The following is an 11,734-nucleotide window of genomic DNA, read 5'->3' on the forward strand; positions in this document are numbered from 1 at the left end:
AATATTTGAAACATTTTTATTCACATTTTATTGTAGCATATCATCCAACTAAAAACATTAAAAGAAAACAAACCTGAAAATTAAATAAAATTAAAAACCCTAAATAAAACTTGTGCTCAAAATCTATTAATTTGTGATGTTAAATAACTCAAATTTCAAGACTTATTTTTCTTCTTCTTTTTCTTGTGATGTCTCTCCACATCTGGAGAGTGGGAATCTCTGAGGACAAAAAAAAAGGAGAGAGTAATATAGTCAGTCTATCACAAACTTTGAGTGTAAAATAGCGAAATGACACTATGACCGATTGATCAAGCGGAACTTTGAAAATGCACAACAAGAATTTAAAGGGCCACTGAAGTGCCTTGAAACATGACCCATTATTTAACGTGTTAACATAATTTCCACTGAAACAAGACGACAAGGCGGGACATATCAAACAGCTGCTCCCCTTTTTTTAAATATCCAATAGCATTTAGCTAATATCACAGCTCGGCCAGAGCCGTTGAGCTCGGTAAAGCCACAGTTTCCTCCTAATCTCTAACCGTTTCTCCTCCTAATATCCTCCATTATCGCTTTAAAATGCAGCATTCCATACAGAATTCAAATGGGTCCGATACGTTTTCTGGTCTGCTTCGACTCGCGCATCTGTGCTATCATGTCTCTGGACCGGAGCATACTGTGTGCACGCTTATATTATATATAGAATATTTACACTGTCTGAGTCATTCCCTTTATAGTACACTATGTGCCATTCACCATGTAGAAAATTGTAAATGTGTGAACAAGTGATCGATTTTAGCCGCATCTTCATTGTATATTTATAATGTAGGAGGCAGGATGATTTAGATTCTAGAGAGCATTTGATTGGACAGAAAATCTGATGAGAAGCTGAACTGCAGCATGATGTCATCAAAATCATTTATCCATATTGGCGGAAGTGAGAGACCAAGTTTTGAATGCTAATATCTTCTAAATTTTGTTTTAGTTTTGGAGCACACTAGCTTATAGATAGCATTCATGTATTTTAAATTTCATGGCGACTTTAAGAATGATGGACTGATCAATTAAGTTATGACTGGATATTTATTTTCATGTTGTTTAGGTCAGTGGTAGTGTTGGCCTTACCTCTTACTCTTGTGTTTTCTCTCTCGACTGCGCTTGCGACTGCGGCTGCGTTTGCGGTGCCGTTTATGCCCATGCTCATCTCGGGAGCTGATACGAGACTCATGTGACTCAACAGATGCAGAGCGGCCTTTCTCAGATTCCCCTCTGTAACTAAAAACCAACATAAAGTCAATATCAGCCAATCTGTGCTATTTCTGTCAGGGAGAAAAGAGATTTGCTGTACTGAAATCAGACATGTGACCTGTGGGATGACTGCTGTGATGCTTTGGACTCCTCATCCTTCACTTCCTGCCAAACCCTGCCTAGTTCTTCAGAGTGGATGTCAATAACCTCCCGAATTACCTGAAAAAGGTACGAAAAGGAATACAATTATGCAGAATATTGTCTGTGGCTCTCAAACCATCCACTGTGTGAAGACATTTTAATTCAATATGAAGGCAACCTACAATAGCTATGATTACATACAAAGTTGAACATGTAGCTTGTGCGCACAAATGGAATATCACATAAAATATTTGTGAATAAAGCTGTGAGTCGAAGAGAACAAAATCGTCACTTCGTTACACTGACCCTAAATATAAACTGGCACTAAATATCACTAAAAGTAGAAGCTACTGACATTATATAATCATTTTCAAATATAAGAAATTACTTGCGTCTCAGAGCGCACTGGACAAAACGCAATATCTTGCGTTCAGAGGCAGATGCCAGCCCTATTCACACGGGATTCGTATTATCTGGGGACCTCATGTGATTTAGAAATTACACCCCCCCCACATCTGAATTTTGCATGGCGCATTCGCACGGGATAAGCAAAGCCTGTGATTTAACTCGTATTTACTGACTTATCTCCCCGATATGAAGTTAAGACTTGTAAATGTTTTTTTCGTTATAGATATAGCTGTATGATATATCATAAACAACAGCTTGTTGCGATAGTCTATGTTACACTGGTTACATCACTTTCCCACAGTCGTTTTGATTTTTTATAGTATTAAAAATCATTTAATTCAGTTAGAGAGCAGACGCTACAATTAAAAACTGAACAGAGCACAGACCAGCAGCAGGAATCAGATTTGATTTATCACGAGAGTGAGGAGTTGACAATATGACGACGGAAGATTTGGTTTCAAAGCTAAATGTAAAAGCGCCCATTTAAGCGATCTTCTCATTGTACTGTTCTGTTTTTGTGTTTTTCATTAAGAATAATATTGAACACACCTTTCAAGCAATTCGCTCCCAAATTGGCTCCAATTCTAAAGTGAAAGTATAATGTGCACAGCTGCACAGACATTTATAATGGTGCACGTTATGAATGCAGTCTCCATTCTTCGCAAAATATGGATAAGAATGCACACAAGAAACAAAATTCTTGAAAAAATTATTTACGACCCTCCAAATCCTGGCCAAATCACAGCGATGCCGATTCACACGTGACTAATATTTTCACAGGACCTCTGTGTTCGGTGAAATATGGTAGGTCATTTGCGGGGGAATTTTTACTTGACAAATTACAGACATGGCCGATTCGCACGGGATTAAGATCACAGACAACCTCAGCAATTATTACAAATGACTAGAGGTCACCAGGTAATACTAATCCCGTGTGAATAGGGCTTAAGACAGTTCTGGGAAGTAATAATACCAAACCACTTTGATGACAGACTTTGCTCAGGCATTTCAGAACAACCAAAACTTGGAATTTGCTGATTTTTGATGTGCATCAAGGAATTTATGTGGTAAATGTGTTTCCATCGTAGTTTATGCACATGTTTTATCGGATAAATAGACACATTTTTAAAATGTATGAACATCTTGGCGTTTTCATCCAGCAATTTATGGAATATCACAAAATGCGCATAAAAATAGGTGGATGGAAGTATAGCTAGTGAGCACATAGATAGTGACATGAGACAAAAATAGTGTTTTGTGGGTAAGTACACCCTCCAAGAGCAAAAACAAACTCAAATCACTGACCTCTGTGTAAGACTTCTTGGTGATGTGAACGTTTTTTGCTCTGTAAGACTGTCTGCGCCTCCTGTAGTCCCTCATCTCGGCCAAGACCTCCAGATGAGACTTTGGCCCACTCTGTTTCTCTCCTATAGAATGGATTAATCAAACAAAACAACATTCTTTACTTATATCAACCAGATATTATCAAGTAATTGGCAATCAGTATTTGTGAGATAAATGGACTTGATACTGAAGCCCTTAAAAGTGGAGGCATTCAAGAGATTTTCTCCAAGTTTGGAGCCACTTAGATCTTATGCGAATCAGCTATAGTTGGGACCTGCGATGCAGCTCCACCTCAGGGCTCCATGGTGTACCTCTGCCTCAGGACTGAGTGGGTCTTGTGGTGCAGCTCCACCTCTGGGTTCAGTGAGCCCCAGCCAAGTATTTAAAACATTTTCCAGCCCAAGATTACTCCATTACATTTTATAGGCAGCTGCCATAATTACTCAGACTGAAAATGTATTTCCATGAAATGCTTACACTTAAGGTCTGTTCACACCAAGAATGATAACTATAAAGATAACTTTATTAGCGTCCACACCAGGGACGTTATAGCAGGATGGATTCTGATTGGCTGTCAATGTTTTTATCGTTATAGCTTTAATATTGAGAACAAATTTTAGAACTATATCTTTATTGGTATCTTTATAGTTATCGCCCTTGGTGTGAACGGGTCTTTACACTTGAAGCGTCTGAGTTTTGGGTGAATAGACTTTTTCAAAGGAGCGACAGAAATCACTCAGATTTTATAAAAAATATCTTAATTTGTGTTTTGAAGATGAACAAAGATCTTACGGGTTTGGAACGACATGGCGGTGAGCAATTAATGACAGAACTTTCATTTTTAAGTGAACTAACCCTTTAAAAATAAAAATTTATTTGAAAATCAAGCCCAGACAAACATTTCCCCTTCATTTGACCCATGATCAGTGGTGATATAATGGGTCTGTGTGTTCAAGTACCTTTTTTAAGCTTTGCAACAAGGTCTACATAAAGATCCTCGTTGTTGGATTCTCTCTTTGCACTCTGCTGATTGGCTTCTTGTATCACATGTTCATAAACGGCCATTCGTTCTGCCACAGTGAGGTCACATAATGCCCGCTTATGATTCTGAGGTATGTAAGGGAGATCTGTAGATGTGTCACCTACAAAAATAAATCAAATTTTACACAAAATCACAATTATTAGTCAACAACAACAAACAAAATAACATACTGAATCTGAAGACTCATTATCAAAGTGTGTTCATTTCAGGGACGTGTTTCCGAATAACATTTTAAATGACCAGTCTGCAAAAATTAAACCCAGTGCAGAACTAGTGAGTCAGAAAGACACTCCCAACACGTAATGGGACAAATAGACCTATAGATTTCTGCTTTTTTTTTTGGCCTTATGTAATTTATGAATGTTTAACTAATGTGTACCAGGGTGAAATAAATTCGATCAAGCAATATTTAGGACCAAGTCTTTAAAAGGATATTGAGCCAAAGGATACAGCAAGTATGAGTGGAAAATTGTCTAGACCAGACATCCTTTAAAACTCACCCCTGTTACTGGGGAAAAAACAAAGAACACAGATAAATGTTGAAAATATTTGGGGGAAAAAATAAAATAAAGACATGGATATCATTGATACACACATTCTGGCACACACAATTTTAAATGTGCCATATTGCTTGTTATCCCGATAAGTGCTGAAATGACCCAATCCCTGTCTAGAGAGAGGAGCTGGCTATCTAAATACTTACTTTGTGTGTGTCCTGTCGAGCTCACGTGAGGAGCATTTTCCCGGGTCTGCAGAATTACTTGGTGAAATGTGTCTATGTCTGAAAAGTGATATCAGTCAACGTCAAGCAACTTCACACAGCCTTGCAGAGCTCTTAACATTGAATGGTTGTGAGGAAGGTCTTTCACAAAGTCAAACAAACTCACCCATGCTAATGGACGGAATGTTAGCTTTCTCATAATACACTGAAGGATCGATCATTTCAGCCTGAAAATAAATGACAGAAAAAATTTAAATCTTGTGTTCATATTATCCGATATGAGAGTAAGTCACGGTCCTTAATGTGGTTCATTATTCACCTGCTCTTCTTTTGAGTATCCCAGCTGACTGAGCTGACAGGCGGCTTTGTGTTTCTCCAACCTGTCCAGCGGCACAGTGTGGTTTGGATCGAATGGACACACTTCCATCTAACAAATCACAAGGTAATACAGGTATTTAAAACGTTCAAAGCACAAGAGATGTAAAGCTTACTATTTTACAGATTTACCCTTTCATAATGTTACCATATTAACCATACTCTCTTGTAGATCTATATTAAGTATATATGCATTAAGAATTAAAGACAATTTAAACGTGGTTTTACGAGTAGTAAGTGAATATGTGATAACTCATGATGGTTTAGATAAAAAACAAGATTTCCAAACAGTTTTTTATTAATTATCAGAAACACAAATGACAGTAGTGTGTGGTATTTTTGCCGGATATAAACTCGATCATGGGTCATAAACACAAGGGCTACAAATCCATTCACTGCTAAATAAGTAATTTTCTTTATAGTTTTGTGTTTGGCTGTTGTTTCTCTACCTGAACTGCATGTGTATCTAATTCCTGACTCCATCCCAGCGACTCAAACAATTCCCTGAGTTCGGCTTGACAACTGTCTGTGAAGTCTGTGAGCTCCTGCAAACGCTGCATGCGCTCCTGGAGACCCAGCGAAAAAGTTGTTTCACACATTTTACATTACGAATGCCCGAAAACAACCCTCTTGTTTTACGATTGTTGTCTGGGTGCGTGTTCGTTGGCGACTTGGCGCTTGAAGATGACGTTTCCATGACGTAGCCTCGAACTGTGGTTGCCACAACCGAGAAAAAAACGTTACTATGCGTTTCATGCGAAAAATATTTAGAAGATATTGATTATGATTGACTGTTGGGTGGGAAATGTATATATTTCTCTAAACAAGGTAGGCTACCTAAATAAAAAAAATCTCAGAATTTAACACAGAGTAACAAATCTGATTTTGATGATATGTTGGGGGAATAGTTTTGAAAAACAGCACTTGCTTGAGAAAATAGTAACGTTAGTTCCCTTTCGAAAGGGAACTCTCGCTGCGTCTAGCTGACGCTATGGGGAACGCCCTCGGCGTGACTGGTGTCTGAAGCTACTATCGAATCACGGCAAAGTCTTTGACCGACGTCAGCCCATGACGTCATCAACGTGCGACCCGGAAGTATAAAAGGGCGCCGTGCCAACACATACACATCTTTCTCGTCTTCAGGGACTGTCTGTTTGAACTGCTATACGAGTTAAGGTAAAACAAATTCAATTATTAATACACACGAGTGTGTATTTACTGCCTGGGATCAAGAGCATGCACAGTCAAGTTCATTTGAAGTTGTTTGTGTGTGAGTGTGAGCGGTTTTCAATCTGAGATCGTTCCACTCTAGTCTGGTTTTTTTCCTGAGGGAAGAAAGTTTGGCATCTGGGACTGGATGATGCTGTCCCGCTCAAGCTGAGGCTGAGCGTTGGCATACATCATGGGTTCTCAGATGCAGCTCGCCGATCGTCGCGACGATCTGGCGGCTAACGAGACTAAACAGCAAGTGCTCTTAGGGATGGCTGGTGAGAGTGGTATGAATCCTCTCAGCCACCTTGACCGTGTATGTTGAGCTGATGAATGTTATGGAACGTGCTGCGGGCAGGCTGCTGCTGCCATGTTGGCGCGTTAGAGGAGAGATCGCTCGTGATAAATTGCATGATCGATTTCTCCTTGGCCATAAACCATCAGCTCAGATGAGCCTTCCATTCCTTCTTGATCTTCTTACAGAGATCGAGAGGGCATGGAAGAATCCATATTCTACCCAATGTTCATCAACATCAGCGTTTTAACTTCGCTGATGTCGAGGGGATAGGGGAATATGGATATGTGTTGAGGCTACCGACTGGCGAGGAAAGTTTGCGAACTTTTCTCGCATTTCGTGGGCATCAACACTGAAGAGCTCAAACTCTGCCTTTCTAAATCACGTTGTGCTTTAATGGCAGGGGCATACACGGCAGCGGGTCAGGCTGGTGCTGCTTTTCACACCATGGCGGTGTTTCAGGCGTACCAGGCGGACCTACTGGAGGATCTCGACCAGGGGGCCGGGCTGTCCCCTGAGGCGGTTGCTGAGCTGCGCCGCACCACAGATCTGTCTCTCCGGGCCACCAAGCAGACTGCTGCTGCTATCGGCCGCTCTATGGCGGCTATGGTGGTTACGGAGAGGCATCTGTGGTTGGGCCTGGCTGATATCGGGGAGAGAGAAAAGGGTTTTCTCTTCGATTCGCCGGTTTCGCCTACTGAACTTTTCGGCACCTCCGTGGAGGCGGTGGTTGGAAAGTTCAGGGAGGCGAAGGCGCGCTCAGCGGCATTTAAGAATAAAACATGCATACCGCTGAGATCCGCGCCCCCACCCAGGCAGGCGGGACCTGGTCCTTCACGGTCTGAGGACCGTAGGCAGGACCAGAGTGCTAGCGTCTCCTCTCGTGCCCCCCCCCCCTCCTTGGAGGAGCAGGGTACAGAGGAGATGGGATTCCCGCGGGAAAAAGGATCTAAGGGAGGTGATCCAGGACAAACGTTCTCAACGAAGGCGTTGGTGATGGATCACTTCCCTTGAGGGCGATTACATCATAGCCCTCTCCTTTTTCCTTTTTAATGTCTTTTTATGACTTTTACCCAGGCGCTTCTTACATCAGGCCTGAGGCAGGCCTATGGTGAGTAGAACTATGTTCTGATGGCCCGCCCGGACTTGCTCAGTGAGAACGCCCCTTTCAGGCATTCAAGGGTGGTAGAACATGGTGGTGAGAACCGCACAATGAGTCTTCGCTCAGCATGCCGCAGGTGAGAGTGGTCATTTTTGTGTGTTATACTAAAAATATGTATTTCTTACAGACCCCAGGTTCCTGTATAGAGTTGGGTTTTCATCAGAGAGAACTGTCTATTCCCCTGCTTAGTTAGGCTTTAACACAGCACCATTATCTGGGCTATGTTTGTGAGTGTGTGTTGGCTTTCCCTGGTTGGTCAAGATGGCGCCAGATAGGCCACCGCTTATGGTTATCAGAAGATGGGCCTCCTCTCATTTTGAGAGTAGTGTTTAGGCCGCCGCTCTTTTCTTTGAAATGTTTGCGGATTACTAGGCGGTAGCACACTTTTCTGATAGAATGTAGTGTTTGTCTACCGCCTAGGGTTACTATGTGTCTTCGGTTCCCTAAGCCACTGCAGGTTGGATTAGTTTGTCTCTGTTACGACTGAGCGCTGCGGCGTCAGTTGGTATGTGGATGAAGGAGGCGCGTTGCTGAGGCACCGTCACCTTTTTGTTGTACTTAGATCGGAGGCCTCCTCTCATTGAGAGTCGTTGGTTTTAATAGCAGTCAGTTTGTTTGTCTGGCAGTTATTTCTCGTTTTTTTTTTTTTTTGCGAAACTCGTACAGCTTGTAGGCTTCTACAAGCCTCCCTGGAACGGGTCCCCATAGTAATGGGTAGCTATCATGTGTTAGGCCTCAGCAGGCCTCCATGAAAACGAGCCGTAGGGTCTAATATTACTACAACCCACATTTTTCAAATATGGCTGTCCCAGTTAGCAGGAAGGATTGCACCGTTCTCAAGATTAAACGGTGACAGTGGTAGGCCTTATCAGGCCTCTAGTAAGGCAGGTGACAATGCTTAAGCATCAAGGTACTACTAGCCTAGCTGGCTATCAGGTTAAATAGGGGTAAATACACTCTCCTGAAGGTCGGCTGTCAATTGTAGGCCTCAGTAGGCCTCTTGAACAAGGCGCATTATCAGTTGGAAGGCCTCAAACAGGCCTCACTGGAGGTATGTACCGATGTGCGCATCAGGTCAGCTAGCCTGGAGGCTATCAGGTTGTAGGCCTCATCAGGCCTCCCCGAAGGCCCGCTGGTAGGTGTAAGGCCTTACTAGGCCTCCTTGAGGGTGAGCTCTCAGGTTGTGATCACTACCAGAAGCAGGTTGTAGTCCTCATCAGGCCTCCCTGAAAGGCCTGCTGTTAACTCTAAGACCTTACTAGGCTTTCCTGAGGGTGAGTTCCCAGATTGTGGTCGCTCTCAGAGGCAGGTTGTAGGCCTCATCAGGCCTCCCTGAAAGCCTGCTGTTAATTCTAGGCCTTAATAGGCCTCCCTGACTCGAACAAGGTAGTAGGCCTCATCAGGCCTCCCTGAGGTGTTCCTGGGGTCCAGTCATCTGAAACAGTTAGCACGCATTGCAAACAGGTAGCAGGCCTCTCAAGGCCTCCCTAAAGGCTGCTTATCAGGTAGTAGGCCTTAATAGGCCTCCCTTGAGGGCGAGTTCCTTAATCAGGATGCTCGAAAAGCCTGCGTAGCTTGACTGTCGAGTCCCAGATGGTGGTCACTCGAACGAGGTAGTAGGCCCCATCAGGCCTCCCTAAGGTGTTCCTGGGACCCAGTCATTTAGCACGTATTGCAATCAGGTAGTAGGCCTCTCCAGGCCTCCCTAAAGGCTGGTTATCAGGTAGTAGGCCTTAATAGGCCTCCCTTGAGGACGGGTTCCTTAAACAGGATGCCCGACTAGCCTGCGTAGCTTGACTGTCAAGTAGTAGGCCTCCATTAGGCCTCCTTGAGAAAACAAGGGTAACCTCAGCAGGCGGTATTGCTGTCAGGTAGTAGGCCTCACTAAGGCCTCCCTGAGGACGGAGTCCCGAGCCTGGATGCTTGGGTTTCCAGCATGGCTTGCGGTTAGGTAGTAGGCCTCTATAGCCCTCCCTGGAATACCCGCTATCAAGTAGTAGGCCCACAGGGCCTCCTTGAAGTTGAAGTTCCTGAGCTAGGCACTTTGATTACCAGTTCTCTGTGAGAACTTGTGGTAGTTGGGCCTATAGCTGGAGGTTACTCGCCAGGCAGGCTCAGCTGCTCCCCTCAATGAGGGTCGTCTATGAGTGCTCAGCCGCCTGAGCCTGGTCAGACGGTCGTAGGCCTCTCATGAGGCCTCCCTGTTAGATCAGTCCTTAGGCCCTTTCGGCCTCCCTACTGCTTTGAAACACAAGCACCTGGTAGATCCTTGATTTGAGCAGGCAGACTCCCCTCGATAGCAAGGGTTGAAAAGCACTACGCTGAGTGTTGCTCTCTTGGATAACCCGTCTCTGAGTTCCGGGCTAAGTAAGACTGCCTGTGTTTCAGTCCCTTAGCTTGGACGCCCTTTGGGCACCATCCAGAGGCTCTGTTTTGAACAGACAGGGTTGGCTAAACCGAAGTGTCCATAACACTTAGGGCACCAGGTCAGGCCTCCCTGGTGGCACTCGGGAGAACTTTTTCCCGAGTAGTGACTGGCTGGGGTTCCTTCGGGTCCCCTAGCCACATTCCCTTGAAGGGACCCCTTCATTGGAAGTAGTGGTCCCGGGCCTTCGAGCGGTCTAGATGGAACTCCACGCAGTGCGTTAGGGTTCTGTTTAGTTGTATAGCTTGGGCTATGACCGTAGGGAGTGCTGTCACTGTCAGCCCAGGACCTGAGGGGGAATCGCTCAGGTTTTTCTATGAATTACTTGAGTTGACAGTTGTCACTGCCAATGGGCAGACACTCCCCTCAGCATGGCGGCGTTGGTATATCGTTCCCCATAGCGTCAGCTAGACGCAGCGAGAGTTCCCTTTCGAAAGGGAACGTCTAAGGTTACGTATGTAACCTCTGTTCCCTGAGAACAGGGAACGAGCGCTGCGTCGCGTTGCCATGCTTCAGGGCCTATCTGCCATACAGTCCCTTCAGACGAGAAGATGTGTATGTGTTGGCACGGCGCCCTTTTATACTTCCGGGTCGCACGTTGATGACGTCATGGGCTGACGTCGGTCAAAGACTTTGCCGTGATTCGATAGTAGCTTCAGACACCAGTCACGCCGAGGGCGTTCCCCATAGCGTCAGCTAGACGCAGCGCTCGTTCCCTGTTCTCAGGGAACAGAGGTTACATACGTAACCTTAGACGGTTACCGAAGTGAACATTAGCCAAGGTTGCAGATTATGATGTCATTGTCATACATGCCATTACTTCTCGCCTGAGTACAGAAAATATGTTGTTGTTGTTGTTGTTGTTGTTGTTGTTGTGTGTGTGTGTGTGTGTGTGTGTGTGTGTGTGTGTGTGTGTGTGTGTGTGTGTGTGTGTGTGTGTGTGTGTGTGTGTGTGTGTGTGTGTGTGTGTGTGTGTGTGTGTGTGTGTGTGTGTGTGTGTGTGAGCGTGTGTGTGTGTGTGTGTGTGTGTGTGTGTGTGTGTGTGTGCATCTGGTATTATTCCCTATGTTATGGGGACCAAATGTCCCCTCAAAGATAGTAATACCAGTACATTTTGATCTGATATGGGGACATTTTTTGATCCCCATGAGGAAAACAGCTTATAGCCTAAATCATGCTAAATGAAATGTTTTGAAAATGTAAAAAAGGCAGGACGTTTTTTTGTAATGGATATCTAGAGTTAGTGTTGGGGGATAGAATATAGGCCGACAGTTTTTACAGAATGTACAGTTTTTACAGTACACGTTGCATCTAAGTGGGATGTGTGTGTGTGTGTGTGTGTGTGTGCGCGCGCGCGTTTGCGT

The 11,734-nt window shown here is 44.1% G+C and overlaps 1 protein-coding gene across 2 annotated transcripts; it reads right to left on the reverse strand.

Moving 5' to 3' along the window:
• On the reverse strand, positions 1-6,006 carry snrnp48 (small nuclear ribonucleoprotein 48 (U11/U12)). 2 transcript variants are annotated; one of them, XM_079836792.1, is made up of 9 exons: positions 5,729-5,976; positions 5,224-5,331; positions 5,071-5,131; positions 4,887-4,964; positions 4,101-4,283; positions 3,103-3,224; positions 1,367-1,467; positions 1,126-1,275; positions 1-219 (listed from the first exon to the last, which is right to left on the reverse strand). In XM_079836792.1, the coding sequence occupies exons 1-9, from the start codon at positions 5,876-5,878 to the stop codon at positions 156-158; spliced, it is 1,017 nt and encodes a 338-aa protein (XP_079692918.1). In that variant the 5' UTR covers positions 5,879-5,976; the 3' UTR covers positions 1-155. The 2 variants fall into 2 exon arrangements, with proteins under 2 accessions (XP_079692918.1, XP_079692919.1); XM_079836793.1 differs by having other exon boundaries at positions 8-219; positions 1,126-1,269; positions 5,729-6,006.
• Between the last annotated feature and the right edge of the window lie 5,728 nt (positions 6,007-11,734).

This window comes from Gobio gobio, assembly GCF_949357685.1.
Source record: "Gobio gobio genome assembly, chromosome: 15".
Classification (NCBI taxonomy): Eukaryota; Metazoa; Chordata; class Actinopteri; order Cypriniformes; family Gobionidae; genus Gobio; species Gobio gobio.